Source organism: Crocodylus siamensis, chromosome 11 (genome assembly GCF_052110815.1).
Source record: "Crocodylus siamensis isolate JL-2025a chromosome 11, ASM5211081v1, whole genome shotgun sequence".
In the NCBI taxonomy this organism is placed as follows: Eukaryota; Metazoa; Chordata; order Crocodylia; family Crocodylidae; genus Crocodylus; species Crocodylus siamensis.
The window spans coordinates 28,452,256-28,468,863 of record NC_143405.1 but is presented as its reverse complement, the minus strand read 5'-3'; the positions used below and the strand labels follow the sequence as shown (position 1 = coordinate 28,468,863).

The following is a 16,608-nucleotide window of genomic DNA, read 5'->3' as shown; positions in this document are numbered from 1 at the left end:
TGCTAAATTACTTTAAAGCAAATGACAACTGTAAATAAAAAGTACCAAACTTAGCCTCTAATGGCCCAACTGAATTTTCTCTACTTCCCTCTTCTCCTCTTCCCCCCCCCCAAAAAAAAAAGTACCCAATCAAAGTATGTAAGAGCTGAATGGGAAAGGTACAAATCCCTTTGGTGACTAGCCTAAGCACGAAGTCATAGCCTCATATAGCAGATTACAATAGGATGTGTTAGCACTCCTCTCCCATTATGTCAGTAGATGCAGCTGTACCCCTCTTGCCTATGCCTGAATAACCCTTGGGATGCCTCTGTAGCACCCTTTTTCAGCTAAATATGGCTCTTCCCCTTTGCATGCCTTTTGAATTTCCTTTCCATCTCTCACTAGTCTCAACATGGACCTGCTGGTGACCATGTGTAAATCCATCCAAGTCCTTGGCCAGGGCTGCTGGCACAGTGTTGGTTTATTGAACATGGGATAGAGGGCCCAGAGATATACTGTCAGAATATCAGTGTACTTCTGTTCACCTGCTGGATTTGAGGGAATGAGGGAGTAGAGATACCTTTGCCATTCTAGTGATGGTGACATCTAAACTGTATCTTGATGGCTGTACATTTGCTGTGCAGTCCCAATCAGGAATGACTTCTGATGTCCTTTTCCTCCTCCATCTGCTTCTGGCCAAGGGAGGGAGGGTTCTTCTGGAAGGTGCAAGGGTAACAGAGTTTCACAATGAAGTGCTTAAAAATTCCTGTTTCATTCAGAATTGTTGTGGTCTGATTTTGAAGCACCTCACTGATCAATGACATGCGTCCTTTCACATTCTGAAGCGTTTAAAAGGCACTTGAAGCAGTACAAATGTCTGTCCATGCCACCAGCAATTTATGGGAACTCTGGGTGGTTTTTATTTACAACGTAGGAGAATGGCGGTTGTCAGGGTTCTTTTCAGTTTGTCCCTTTTGTCAGATCATCTCTGAGCATAGGTGGAAACCAGAACCTTCATGTTTCAAGACTGCTAGGCTGTGGATTGAACTCTCATTTCGAAGAAGAAAGCCTAATTATTTCTATATTCCTCTGACAGACCAAAGAGAACGCTGTACAGTAAAAAGTATGGAGTGGACCTCATCAGGTACACACATGCAGCCAACACTGTGGTGTACAGCTCCAACAAAATAGATGGTAAGTGACTAACTCTAGTTAAGTATTTTTAATTTATCTGAAGTCAGGTGTCACACTTAGATAAACAGTGATGAAGGACCTAGGGAAAGCTTTTACACCAGCCTTCAGATAATAAATAGACATCTCCATAGTCATAATAAAATTTTTATTTTAAAGCATTGGTCAAAGGCATCCCTTAACACATAATGACCATTTGTTTCTAGTATTTCCTTTACTTTCAATAACCAAGATCATTAATATGATCTATAGTGGAAGTGAGATATGAGATATTTTGTTCACTGGCTAAGTGAATAGACAAATGTTAAGCAGTTTTTGTGCCCTAAGTTTCTCTGTCTGTTTATTGAGCGTATTTATTATTACTCATTGGGGTGCTCATATTTTTAGTGTTAGGATTTTAAAATGGCACTGTGAGGGTTTTGTCCCTGTACAGCTCCATAGAAAATTGTGCTAAGGATGTGTTTATGAAGTTTGTTCTTTCTACCAGCCCTTCTTTTTTTGTAATAAGCTTTATTACCAAATCTGACTTATCAAATAACAAATTTAACATTTAAAGGTACACCCAATCCCCAGGTTGGGGGTATGAGTTAGGGTGTGTGTGTGTAAGACAGATATTTGTCTTCCCTCAGGTGTACTCCTTTAACCTAAGTGAATGTGCACAGGGGTCTTGCTTTCTTTTCTTCTGTTCTTTCGAGTCTCATAGCTCCTTTATATCGGGGTGGGAAAGTTGGGGGGGCAGATTGAGGCCCCTGCAGTGAGGGAGGAAATGGGGCAGGCACAGCACAGGCAGGGTGGGGCGCAGGATGGAGCTGCGAGCGGCTCATTCGAGGTTGGGGAAGGGGTGGTTCCTGCTTGTTGTGCACATCCCGGGAGGGCATGGGGGGGGCAGGCATGTGACCCCGGATCTGCATGTGGGGTGAAGGCAGACTGCCACTGCAGGCTGGAACTGGGCCACAGGTGAAAAAAGCTGATTTTCTGATGCTGTCAATTTTTCCCTATATTGGTGCCAATGCTATATGAGACTGATGTATCAGGGCACCTCTACTGTATATTTCTTAGTTGATAATGAGCTTTTTTGTTTGTCCGTCTCTAAATGTGACCTTCTTAATGATTTGTGCCCTCCCTGCTTCCCCACCCCCTCAGAACGCTGTATGTAATACAAGGTTGTCTTCCACCTACTTTTGAGATTTCAGATTTGTTCTAAATTTGTTCTTAACTGTTAGCTCGTGACTTGCATTATAGAATCTCAAAAAAATTAGAGTTGGAAGAGGACACCTATTCTGATCCCCTACTCAAAGCAGGACCATCCCCAGTTAGATCATCCCAGCCAAGGCTTTGTCTAGCCAGGTCTTAAAAGCTTCCAAGGATAGAGATTCCACAACCTCTCTCGGTAACCTGTTCTAGTGCCTTCCTACCCTGCTAGTGAGAGAATTTATTTTTTAATACTTAAGCTAAACTTCCTTTGCTGCAACTTGAGACTTTCTCCTTGTTCTTTTATCTAGCACCACTGAGAACAGTCTAGCTCCACCCTCTTTCAAACCCCCTCCACTTCAGGTAGTTGAAGGCTGATGTTAAATCCCCTCTTAGTCTCTTCTTATCTAGACTAAATAAGCCGAGTTCCCTCAGCCTCTCCTTATAAGTCATGTGCCCCAGGCCCTTACCTTTTTGGTGGCCCTCCACTCGACTCTCTCCAATTTGTCCACATTGTTTTTGTAGTAGCAGACCCAAAACTGAACACAGTACTCCAGAGGAGGCTTCACCAGTGCTGAGTAGAGGGGAATAATCACTTTCCTTGCCCTGCTTGCAGCACTCCTACCAATGCAGCCCAGTATGCTGTTAGCCTTCTTGGGAACAAGGGCACCACTGTTGGTTTATGTTCAAATTATTGTCCACTGTAACCTCCACGTCCTTTTCTACAGAGCTCCTGCCCAGCCAGTCAGCCCCCAGCCTGTACCAGTGCATGGGATTGTTCCGTCCTAAGTGCAGGACTTTGCACTTGTCCTTGTTGAACCTCATGAGATTCCTTTTGCCCCAATCCTGCAGTTTGCCTACGTCACACTGAATCCTAGCCCTATCCTCCAGTGTATCTACCACTACTCCCAGCTTGGTGTCATCTGCGAATTTGCTGAGGGTGCAGTCTGCCATCTGCCAGCTCATTGATGGAGACATTGAACAAAACCAGCCCCAGGACTGACTCTGTTGCACTTCACTTGATACAGACTGCCAACTGGACATGGAGCCATTCATTACTACTCTCTGAGCCTGATGCTCCAGCCAGTTTTCTGTCCACCTTACGGTCCATTCATCCAGCCCACTTCCTTATCTTTTCTGCAAGAATGTTTCATAGATTTTTAGGGTCAGAAGGGACTGTAGATCATTGAACTTGACCCCCTGCCATGGGCAAGAAAGAGCGCTGGGATCAGATGACCCCAGCCAGGAATCATGATGACCCAGCTTTTCCAGTCTCCTCTTAAAGACCTCCAGGGTAGGGGAGAGTACCACCTCCCTTGGAAGCCCAGACAGCAGGGATAGGGCCTGAGGCAGGACAACCCTCCCGCTGTCTGCTCTGAGTTGCGTAAGGAATCGCCTCCAGCATGGAGCTGATGCTGGGGCTGTGGAGCCCAGCACAGTTGTTTGCAGCCTGCCCACTGCAGCTGTCCAGAGCCCAGGCTGACTACAAACAGCTGTGCCAGACTCCGGAGGCCAGTCATTAGCTCTGTGCCAGCAGCGGAGAGGCCAGGGTTGCACTGCCTCAGGTCCTTCCCCCACCATCCACTCCAAGGCATTCCTGCACCCACTGGTATGGAGCTGATGCAGGAACCTGGAGCAGCTGTTTGCAGTCTTCCAGCTGCAGCCAGCCCAGGCTGCACACCTGGTTCTGCACACCACGAAGCCCGGGCTGCTTGCACCTGAGTTTGCCTGACTCCCACCTGCTCCAAGCCCAGCCCAGCCCAGTCCCCCCACCAGGATGAGGCTGGTCTGCCCCTTGCCAGGAGTGTCTCACTTTTGCAGGCTTAACTATGTGGGGTGGGTGGTTGGGCTGATGGGCAGGCTCTGGACTGGGGCTTCAGCTGGCCGTGCTGTACCCTGGGGACTGGCTCCCCAGGGCAGCACAGGGGCTCTGTCGGGCCCAGGGCATTTTTGAGTTGGACTTTGTTTGGTGGCCCAGCAGGCCAGCTCCGTGCACCTGTACACCTAGTTCTGTGTGTTTGTCTGCTTCTGTCTGGTTCTGTGCGTCTGTGTGTGCACACGTCTGGTTTTGGATGCATGTGCGCATGTGTCTGTTCTGGGTGTGTTCTGGTTGTCTCTGTTTGTGCACATGTAGTTCTGTGTGCGTGTCTGGTTCTCTCTCTGCTCTCCTTTTTCCTTTCTCTCTTTTCTTTCTCTTTTTCTCCTTTCCCTCTCCCTGTCTCTCATTGCAATATGCTTAATAAAAAAGGAATACACAACAACAAAGACAACATTTATGATTATTAGATATATTGATACACAGTGCATCCTGCCATGTACTGTGCCCCCTCTGCCTCTCGTTTTATTTTTCTGGTATGCCTTCCAAGGTAGACATTGTGGAGGTTTTTTGGCACTCCAGCCAAAAAATGTTGCCTACCCCTGCCTTACTGAGAAGAAGTTTTTCCTGATGTCCAATCTAAATCTGCTCTCTGTCAGTTCGTGTCCGTTGTTTCTAGTCACACCAAGGGGCACCCTTGTAAATGGGGTATCTCCTATTCCTTGCTGCCACCCCCTGATGAATTTGTAGATGACCACAGGATCACCTCTCAGCGTTCTCTTGTGGAGGCAGAAGAGATCCAGGTCCCTCAGTCTCTACTCGTAAGACCTTACCTGCAGGCCCTTAATCATATGAGTAGCCCTCTTCTGGACCCTTTCAAAGTTATCCACATCCTTCTTGAAGTGCAGCGCCCAAAGCTGGATGCAGTATTTCAGCTGCAGCCTTACCAGTGCCACATAAAGGGGAAGTATCACCCCCATTATACCTGTTTGTGATGCACCTTCTAATGTTGTGGGAGACTGTATCAAAAGCCTTGCTAAAGTCAAAGTATACTACATCCACTGGTGTCCACGCATCCATAGAGTCAGTATCTCATCATAGAAGGCAATCAGGTTGGTCAGGCATGACTTGCCCTTTGTGAATCCATGTTGACTGTTCCTAATGACCTTCTTCTCCTCCAAGTGCATAGAAATGGATTCCTTGAAGTTCTGCTCTGTGACTTTTCCAGGGACTGAAGTGAGGCTGACTGGTCTGTAATTCCCTGGATCCTCCTTCTTCCTTTCTTAAATATGTTTGCCTTTTTCCAATCATCCAGGACCTCTCCTGATTACCACGAGTTTTAAAGGATGATGGCCAGTGGCTCTGCAATCACATCAGCCAACTCAGTCAGCACCCTTGGATGCATCCCATCTGGCCCCATGGACTTTTATATGTCCAGGTTTTCTAAAGTCCCTAACCTGTTCTTTCACCACTTCTTGCTGCTTATGTCTTCCCCAGACTGTGCTACCTAGTGCAGTAGTCTCAGAGCTGATCTTGCCTGTGAAGACTGAGGTGAAAAAGCACTTCAGTCTTTTCTGCATTCTCTGTTACTAGGTTGTCTACCTCATTTCAGTAAGGAACCCACACTCTCTCTGATCTTCCTCTTGTTAATGACATACTTGTAGAAACCCTTCTTGTTACCCTTCATGTCCCTTGCTAACTGCATTCTCCTCCAATAATCAGGAAAGTTTGTCAGACTTTGGTTTGGCGGCAGAATACTTTTCCAGTAGATTCCAAGAACTTCTCCCAGATTTTGAGGTCCCTTCCAGCCCCAATGTCTGTGAAATGTCTAAGTATTTTCCCCCCACCCCATAGTATGCTGAATTGATGAGACAAAATTTTTATTACTAAAATTTTTCAAACTTTTTATTTCAGTCCATAACTTCAGGAGTTCCTCTTTCAGCCTTTTCCAGTTTTACTTCTTGCATATGCTAGAAGATGAGTTATCAATTCCATATGATCCTTATGTTGTATGCTTCTCAGGAAAACCATAAGGGATTATCTGATATCTGCCAACCTTACCATGTCTCCAACACTTTTCTAGAATAACTTGTTTCTGGAGCATGTACATCATATTGGGCAGAATCCTCCCAATGGCCCACCCCCTTCCAGCACTCACCCATTCCTGTACTATAAATGTATCTTGGGGTGAGATACCACCAATATAGAACTTTTAAAACAGCTTTCTTCTATCGCTGTGCAAGTGTGAAGGTGCCAGGATCTTCGTTGTAGATAGTCTCCCAATCTTCATAACTAATTAGTGTTAGACCCTGGCTCCATGCAACGCCTAACAACTGGGGAGACAACAGGTCGGTGCATGCATTGCTTCTTCCAACAGCTTTATTCAGAATGAAGGCAGCTTCGGGCGAGCTCCAACAAACCAGGGAGCAGCCATGAACATTAGTTGTTTCCATATTTATACACCTTGGTTTATGCTCGTTAACATTTACCCCACCTTTGTTCTTCCTTTGTTCCACCCTTATTCCTTCCCTTAAGCTCCGCCTCCATTTACTGTTTATTTCATTGGCATGGAATTACCTATGCATTTCACTTATTTATATGACTTTTGCTATGAGCGCATGCCTAAAACCCTGACCCCTGCTTCTCTCGGTCACTTGCGGTCTCTTTCTGATTTTCCTCACCATCTCCAAGGTCTTACTTCTGCTTTATCTCCTAACGATAGCCAGTGGTCTGCATCCTGTTTTTCTTACACAATGAGCTATATATCTTACAACAGTACTATATTGTTAGGAAAATGCTCGCCTAAGCATGTTGCAATGTTACTTTTAACATACAATTCTGCCTTGTGGTTAGCAGCTTGCTAGGCCATAGGTTTATAGCCTTTTATTCAGCTGCAGATTCAGCACTCCCCCAGATCCAAATACTGTCACCCTAACGATTAGGATGCAGTTTCTATAGTCCATTTTTAATCATAAACAATTTTTTAATTTTGTATGACTATTTAAAATTGCTTTATATAACGTAGTCAATTGGTTTGTGTATGTCATGGGCGTGACCAATATTTTCTCAGTTCTGTTAAATTTCTGAGGTTTACATTTCTTTGCAAATGTGTTGAAAAATGTCTCAATTGCAGATATTGGGAAAATGAGGTTTTAATATTCCTTACAGTATTTTCTAGCTCTTCAAAAGATCTAAATATATTTTTAATAATTGTCCCCATATTATAATACCAAATATGTTTTTAGTTACTAAAGCTTCCTAATAGCTTCTTAAGATTAAATCTAGTATTATTTATAGGAGTTAAAGATGATGTTTTCTTTTATGCATTATTTCCAGCTCCTATTGTTGCTGTCATAAAGAAATGATTATATATAGAATTTGGTCTGGAGGATTTTTTTCAGCTTTATATAACAGTCTGTTGGACTGCAAGTTTGCTCTATGTTTACCCAGTATTTACTGTGAATTGGTCTCTTCCAGTATACCAAATTTCTAAGTTGACTGCTAGATAGAAATATTTTATACTTGGAAGCATCATTCCCCTCCTTTGTCAAGGCCTTTCTGGGATACAATTTTGAGTCTATAATAAATAAGGTTATTCAGGGTAATAAGAAATGTAGTCTGCCACTCATCCAAGAGATTGATTGATATTATATGAGAATGATACCTATCTTTTATTTCTTCTTGTGTATCTAATTATATACAAATATGTACAAGTTCTGATTTTTGATTTACAGTATTTACGTGAGTACAAGATTAGGTTTTTTGCCCCCCTCCCTGACCTCCCTCTGCAATCAGCGTGGAGGGAAAACCTCCATGTCTTCATTTGCCCACAAAGAATGCTCATTAAATACATTTTCTATCATTAAAGTGCTGCCAAAAGTAGCACATGCTCAGTAATGGAAACCAATTATGAAATTGATTAAATGCAACCAACACTGAGCACAACTCTAAAAGGTATGGCCTGTGCTGGGCAAATGGAAACCTTTTTTTAAAAAAAAACTTTTTAGCAAGAACATACTTATCACCCTATACTTTCAAAGCTTCACATATTGAGCACCCGTGTTTTACCAAAATTTCATATTGCAAAAACAGCATATCCAAAAAAAAAAAAATACAACTACATATATTAAACCCTTAAACATACATCCGCTTCCCACAAAATAACCCCTTTCAGAACTTCGTACAGAAACTACTGAAAAACTATTGCCTCAGTAACACCTGAAACTGCCCTTCCCATTAGTCCTTTGTTGGTATAATGAAATCAGTATGTCCAGTCCATTTTCCTCTGCTTCTCTGACTTCTTCTTTGTCCCAATTGATGTAGTATTTCAGATCATGCAGCCCCAGCTTCAGGCACTCTCAGTGAAAGCCAACCTCTTAAACTGGAGGCTTCTTACTTTCAATAAACTAGGTTTAAAGCATGTTAATAAAGTCCTTAATAACGTTTTCTCCAGTTCCTATGGTATGAGTCTATATAGTACCATCTGCCACACTAACAACAAGTTTAGTTTGATGTCACTCAGAAAGCAGCAGACCTTCCCCACACCTCATTTGCCTACGTACACTTCCAAGCACATGCCCCACTGTTTCTTTTCTTGTATCTCTCCTTTGGGCACCTTGATGAGCTCATCTAGCCCCATCTATGTTGCATTTCTCTCACCAGGAAGATATTTCCCAACCATCCATGCTAGATCAGCATGTTCCCTTTTTAGTTTACCTGCCACTGCTCCCCACGCCTTCTTCACTTGTCCTTCTGTGAAGTTTCCCACCAGCACCATTCTGTCTCTCTTCCTTACCACTTTCACGGATTTCTTAGTCGTAGGTTGTTAGGGAGCTGGAAGGGACCTTGTAGATCATCGGGTCCAGTCCCCCTCCACTAGGCAGACAACTGGGGTCGAGTGATCCATCAGGACCTCTAGCCGTACCTTCCTTATTTTATACCTCTGCATGATACTTTCCATCCTGATGTAATGAAGCACTGGTTGCCATGCCCATGGACTCTTCAGAGAGGTCTGATATACTCCCCATTTCTTCAAAATTGTTGTGTGAAAGTGGGTGATATATGCTGCTTTCCCCTCTCCCTTTGTTACTGACTTGCATACCACACTTACATATTTTGCATAGATGAACAGTCCAAAGTCTGGCAGCTTCTCCCTCCCCTCCAGTCTTAGGGTCATGGTACAGGGTCACCAGGGATGACTGTGATGCCCCTAGGGCTCCGTGACTGTGTCAGCTGTGCCCTGTGAGCATGTTCTGATCTCATCTGCCACATCTGGTTGCTTAAAACAAGTTGGGAGGCTACCCACAAGTTTCTGTATGGTCACATTCCCGTAGAACCCCACTACACCCTATGGGTTCTTGAATACTTTGTCAGGTCTCGCTCCAAATCAGTGCCTCATGGGTGGGACACGCTAAGCCTTGGTTGCTTTAGGCTAATGAGGAACCTCAGGATCCTGTTACAGGGATACTTCCTGTAACAGCACTCTGACAGAATAGGTAACTATTTACGATATTTATTATGTACTATGTGTGTGTGTGGGGGGGGGGGGTTCTCTCTCCTCTCTCTCGCATTCATTTATATTTAGATACCTATATTTATATTTGTACACATACATTGCTATCTATTCTAAGGCTTAACTCGTAATTCAGATAGCTTATGGAATAATACTAATGAGCTCAATGCTTATAGATGTATCTATAACTTGGTAACAACATTATGTACACTCATAAGTAGGTGATCGCACCCCTGGTAGGTCTGATATAGACTTCCAAAATAGTAGTCTTTTGGTTGACTACTGTGGTCTTGACGTCATCTTAGTTCAGGTGTACACGTGATAAGAGCTCCCTTGATGGCCCCTGGACTCTACATCTGATAACAGCTGGTGCCCTGCTCAGCCTCCTGTAAGGCATGAACAACCTCCTCCCCACAGCACCCCTTTCTGCCCCTCAGACAGGGCTGGTGGGTCTATGGTCCTGGTTGCTCACTCCCTTAGGGCTCCCCACGTGAGGGTCCACTACAAGAGGAGAGGGCTATACCCACTTGCCCACTCCCAGCCCCAGGTGCTTCCCCTTTAAATCAGAGCGAGGGCTTGCTTCTGGGCTCTGCTCACTTCCCTCACGCACTGCCCTGGTTCCCCAGCAAGATCCCCGCAGTCTCGTCACAGTGGTTTGCCTCCACCTCAGCTCCCAAGTGTGCCCAGCTGTAAACTTCTGGCCTCGCCTCTGGCTGCTGCCAATCCTGGCTGCGGCGTTCTGGGGGCTCTGAGCGGGACCCTGTCTCCAGGGCCTGAAGGCAGAATTTCTTCAGTCCTTTTGTTCTAGCGTCCTCAGTGGGACAAAGAAATCTCTTGGGCTCGGCCTGGTTTTGGCTCACCGTGGGACGCCCCCTACAGGGGGACACCCCTTCTACAGTCTGTTACATAAGCAAGTACAAAAGTGCCATTTAAAAGTGTGTTTGTGGAGGACTGCTGCAAGTTTTAGTATACGTTTCAAAAAAGTTAAACTGCTAATTCTGAATGAACTAAATGTTATGGGTACCTGTAGTAACTTACCTACAGGGAAATTATTACAGGTGTGTTTATTTCAGTGGTCTCCAAACTTTTAAAGGATGTTTTGAATTAAAATGCAACCCAGGATCTACTTCAAAGAAAATGTAGAAATAGCAGCTTATATTTATGTTACATAAAGCTGAGATCAAGTGCTTAATATACATAATTATACAGTTTCCCTACATACCGAGTCTTAGTGTGATACTTGTGACTGCATGTTATCTGCCGGTGTCTTGAAGTTCAGTGGCTCCACAGCAGCCCCCTGCGCTCGTAGGCAGTGGAAGGCTGGGGATAAGAGGGCTTACCGCCCCCCCCCCCCCCCCCAAACACGGGGCAGCGGGAAGGGTTGCAGGGCTGCCCAGCTGTGGACTCTGGGCAGCTGCAGTGGTGGGGGAGGGGTGCACATGCAGCCAGGATTGCAGCATGGCATGCAGATCACTGGGTACTCGGCACAACAGGCAAGTACCAACCTATTTTGTGAAGGGAAGAGGCTGGAGTGGGGGGTAGGGGGGAACTTTGAGGACCCTGTGGTGAGGGAGGAAGTGGGGCAGATGCAGGGGCTGGGGTTAGTGGGGCCCCAGTGGTGGGACAGTCAGGGCGCAGGTGGCTCATCTAGGTGTGCAGGGGGGCTCCTGCCATTGCACACCCCAACAGAGGCTGGGAGGGCATGTGCTACCCCTGTCTGTACCCGGGGCACAAGTGGCTGCCATTGCGTACTGGTCTCTGAGCCCCAAGTCCTGCTGCAGCTGCCCTGGGAGTGGCACAATTCCACGTGTCCCACCGCTGGGTTGGCAGCTCAGCCCAGTGGCAGGAGTCGCTTGGCGTCGTGCTGTTCCCAAAGCAGCTGCAGTGGAGCATGGGGCTCAGACCAGCATGCAGCAGAAGCCGCCTGTACCCCACACACAGATCAGGGGGACATGCGCCCCCTGGGCCTCCACCAGGGTTTGTGTGGCGGCAGGAGCCCTGCCGTGCACCTGGATGAACCCCCCGGGCTCAGCGGGAAACTCGACTGCATAATTTGTGGTAGTGGGGGACTGCGTGCGCGCTTTCCCCTGCCTGCCTTCAAAAAAAAAAAAAAAAAAAAAATTTTTCCCACCACTTGGCCCAGCTGGGGCCCCACTCACCCCAGCCCCTGCCAGGGAAGTTTTTGATATTTCCTTGGACAGATACAAAGACCTTTTGCCTTTTGGTTTAATAAAGTTATAGGTCTGTATGAAGTACATCTAGAAAGCTCCTTACTTGGTTTTGGAATTACTACAATATGTTCTTCTCTGGGTGTCTAGCGTCTTTCTCCTTTAGTATCTAATTAAAACTTCAGATAATGGCCACACTAATTCAGCTCTAAAATTTAAAACTCTGAAGGAAACCTGTTTTGGCTTGAGTGTTCACCATAGTTTTAGGGACTTAACTATATCTTTTCTGATTTAATGTCCTCATCCAAAATCCCTTGGTTTCCATATTCTAGTCTAAGCAAACTTGTATTAATTAGGCATTCCTGTATCTGTTGAGGATTTTGAGGGGGTTTAAAGAATAAAGATACTTATTCTTGAATTGTAGAAATGTAGAGCTGGAAATGACCTTTAGAGGTCATCTAGCTGGCAACCTTTTCAAGCTGGAAAAACCCAGCTCTGGTCTGACAGGCTTGGTGGTTTCCACAGCACATCAGTGGCCTGGGTCCACACTGGGACCAAGCAGCTGGGAGCTGTGCCTATGCTGCCATGACTTCTTCCAGCCCCCTACTCTTGAGCTGATGCATATTCAGTTTCTACCTGGTAGGAGCTTGAAGCTGTGTCCATATTACTGCCACATCTGCACTGCAGCTGGGAGAAGTGGCTGCAGTGTAGACACAGCCACTAGATGCTCTGTCTTGGTGTAGCTCCCCACTGCCTGGAAGTTAACATTCTATCACCAGTAGTGTTTTTAACAAGTATATACCTACCTACCTTCCTTTAGTCAAAAAGGTGTACGTTTGCTAGGATAATTGCAGCTCTCTTATTTGATTTACCTGGAGAGAGAGAGTGATGCTGATAGCCCTTCTAATTCAACTTAAAATAAGACAAACTGTCTTTTGGTAAGCATTTCATTACTTATTAAAATTGAGTATCTGGAATTTAATTCCAACTTCTGTACGAGCCAGAATGAACTATAGTTCATTTTCACAGTTGTGTTCTTCTCTCCTCAGTACCGAGAGAGAGAGAAGCAGATGTGATTCAAATACTTAACATTTATATTAAGCATCTTTAATCTATGTTTCAAAGTAATTTACAAAAAAAGTATTCCCCTCCCTGCCCCTGTGTAAGAGGGGAGAATGGGGGTGGGGTGGGGGGAGTAAACTGAAATAATGCAGCAAATTGAGGGTGCTGAAGCACTGGTGTGGGTTACCTGGAGAGCCGGTGGAATCTCCATCCTTGGAAGCTTTTATGACCTGGCTCAGCAAAGCCCTGGCTGGAATGATCTAGTTGGAGATGGTCCTGCTTTGAGCATGGGGTTGGACCTCCTGGGGTCCCTTCCAACCCTAATTTTCTATGAATAAGTCAGTAACAAATCCTGGAGTGGAACACTCATCTCCCCTGATGCCAGTCTTGGCTCTGCTCATTGCTCCCACTGCCTTCCTAGTAATTATATGCACTGGCAACCTTTTGCAAGTCTGTTAGTTTTTCAGTAATTGCTTCTCACTCTAACTGCCTTTCACAAACATTGCTGAATTAAAGTTCTTTGAGAGCCTCAGATGAAAGACTGTATAATCATATAGAACATTTTGACTTTAAGACTTTTAATTCAAAACCTTCCATGAGTTCACATTCTTTCTCCCATACAATGATGCTTTTCTGTAGTTTCAGAAACAATTCATGTTAATTTTTAGTGACAGTCTTAATTTTGTATACTATAATACATGTTCATCTATATTATAATATATTTCTCACTAAAAGAGGCTCTAACCTTGTACAATATTATTTCTTTGGTTTTTTAAATCAGTTTTAAGATTGTGTTTGTATAGTGGTGGTTTGAAGTTTACTGTTCTGGATTTGCTGTTCTTTTGTTCTAAGACGTTTTTAAAGTGGGCACTCATTAGAAATAGATTGGAAGTGATTTATTATTGGTATTTGTACTGCAAGTATTTGAAGATTGTAAACTGACACACAATACTGGCAATGCCTTATTATTTCCCTCTTGTGCTTTATATATACTTTATGGTTCTTAATAATGAAAATCATGGGAAAGAGTGCAGGATGTTTAACCCATGTTGCAGTTAAAGAAAGAAAAAAAAAAGTGAAATCAAGTCATTCCTCTACTGTAAGAGTGCTGATGTTTGTGTCCAAGTACTTGTGTGCCTCTGAGTTCTGCTGATGAAGTTCTTTCCGAAGAGTTCTTCCTCAAGAACCTTGAACCTGGTTCCTCTTGCCTGATTCCAAGCTGAGGTAGTAGTTTGTACAGTTTGAGGGTCTATGATACCACCCGGTACAGGAGATTAACTGTACAGGCCACTGCCTTGCCTGGGACAGAGCACTGTCATCTGAAAGAATCATGTATTCATGCTTCACCGTTACTTTCCCTTTATCAGAGGAAGATGAGATTCTGCATAGATTCTTCTGACATCAGGTAATGGCAGTTTCTGGCAAAAAATTTAAGCATGTTCTGTCACTATTATCTGTAATAGATTTAGTGAGGGGAGCCAAGATATTGCCTGAAATCCATCCTCCCTCAGTGGCTGGGGAGTGATACTTTGCAAGCTGGTACACCAGGAACATGTTCTGCTTCTTGACAGCGAGAATTTGAACCACTTCACCCTGATTCATGTAGATCTCGGCCTCCTGCAGGGCATAGTTTTGTGGGGTTTTTTGTTTGATTTTTTTTGTTTGTTTGGTTTTTATTACTGCCCAGGTCATTCTTGTTTTGTTTGTATTTGACTCTGAGCTGCTGGTGTTCATACACTGCACTGCCATTTAAGGTAGGTATCTTCAAGGATGGGAGAGATGGGTTAGGGCTTGCAGATTTCAGGTGTTCATTAAATGTTATTTGTTAAAATGTATTGGTACTAGTGGTAAAGAGCTATAAACAAAATTAACAAAATTTGCACCCCTGCCCCCACTTTCACCTTTAGTATTAACATTGCAGCCTTAGCACTGCTTAAGGTATGGGCCAGTATTCACTTAGAATGCTGCAGTGCCTCAGCACTATAAAAATACAGTGGTATGGGGGCATGCAGGCATTCTAGCTCTGACTGGAGAGTTATAAAGTTGCTTTAAAGACATGGTTTCCAGAAAGGGTGATGGGAGACTGTCCCTCTTCTCCCCCTCTTACCCCCATGGCAGAAGCAGCTTTAGGGCCAAGACAGCCTGCAGGGGTGAAAGACATTGTTGACATCTGGTGGAGTTGCCATGGTTCCTGGAGGACATGGAGTAACTTTTCCAGCTGCCACTTCTGCCACCACAGGAAAAAGTTCTTTTCTCTGCTCCCCACAGCAGGGGCAGCAGGATCTCATCAGGGCCTATGGCAGCTGAACAGGCCATCATGCAGACAGCAGCTCTCCTTTCTTTAGAGCGAGGAGGGAGGGAGAGAAGAGGACTATGGGATGCTAAGGGATCCCTAGAGACAATTGTAGCGCTATGTGTAACTGTGCAGTTGTGTAGTTTTACGAAATGTAACCCTACCAAGAAGTTCCTATTTGAAAGTGCTAATATTTGATAACACTTTGAGTATCTTTGCAATGCTACAAACAGCTTGAAGGCCTGTATGCTCCCTTTCAGTAGCACTACAGAAGCATATTTAGTAGTGATGTCCAGGGCCTAAATTGATGTCATGTTCAGTACTGTTACTCTGATTTTAAAAGCTCTGTAGGAATCAACATTTTAAAGTCTCTTTCATTGCTCATAACACTAATACTTTCATCCACTTCCTTTTTTTAAAAAAAGCATTTTTGCTTGCTTTTAAATTAAAAGCATCTCTTCAGTTTTTGTACTCCTCATTATTCCTGCTGCTTTCCACCCTAGCTTTAATCAGGCAAGAAGAGCTCGGATAAAGCAGTGAAAACTGAGTGTTTTAGTTAAAGCTTCTTTACCTGAGGTGTGTATGATTAAATGTTGGTGTTCATATTCCACTCTAGTTTTGAAGTTAACAACCCAGTGTTGGATGCCAGAGTTAGCATCTTTGCTATGACTGTGTTGCTGGAGATCAGTGTTGTCCGTCTGTTTCCCTCCCCCCCCCGGTCATATTTAATAGGACATCCCAATCACGTAGTGAAAAATGTACTATCAGGCTAGCTTTTAATGTTATAAAGCTGTAATTCCATGGAAAGTGCTGCAGCAAAATCTCTTAACAATTTTTCTTTCAATTTCTGGAGTTCTGGAGTCCAACTCCTTCACTACAGTAGGATAGTGGTCATTGCTGTCTTGTGGATTACATTTATTGTGTGATATTCCTTACTGTCTTATTTTCTTGCAGATACAATCCGATACCTCTCACTGCATGACAATAAATACATCCGGTATTTCCCCGGGCATACAAAGAGGTGAGAGACTGAGTGAAGGGATACTTCACTTCTCCAGATCTTGGCTCTTTAAAGTCACAATGAGAGGCTAAAACTGGTTATAATGAGCTTAAACCACGTTCATCTTTGTTCATGCCGCTTCATTTGTCATTGGGATTGTGAGGGGGAGATGTTCATAAGTATTACAGATTAGCACACAGATGGCAGGATACTTGTTGCATCATTAACTTTCCTGCAGATCTGTGCAGTCTCTGATATATCTAGTCTTGTGTTACAGAGTGGTTGCTCTCTCCATGTCTCCAGTGGATGATACTTTTATTTCTGGATCGCTTGATAAGACCATCCGGCTTTGGGATCTCCGGTCTCCAAACTGTCAGGTGGGATACCAGATTTAAA

At 44.3% G+C, this 16,608-nt stretch overlaps 1 protein-coding gene across 1 annotated transcript in view; it reads left to right on the top strand.

Annotated features, from left to right (window-relative positions):
* Nucleotides 1–16,608, top strand: part of WDR82 (WD repeat domain 82) — a 56,201-nt gene that overhangs the window by 17,774 nt on the left and 21,819 nt on the right. The window contains exons 2-4 of the mRNA XM_090021408.1: nt 1,076–1,173; nt 16,167–16,233; nt 16,490–16,589. Coding sequence (XP_089877534.1) covers nt 1,076–1,173; nt 16,167–16,233; nt 16,490–16,589 — 265 coding nt within the window. The remainder of the gene's footprint in view (nt 1–1,075; nt 1,174–16,166; nt 16,234–16,489; nt 16,590–16,608) is intronic.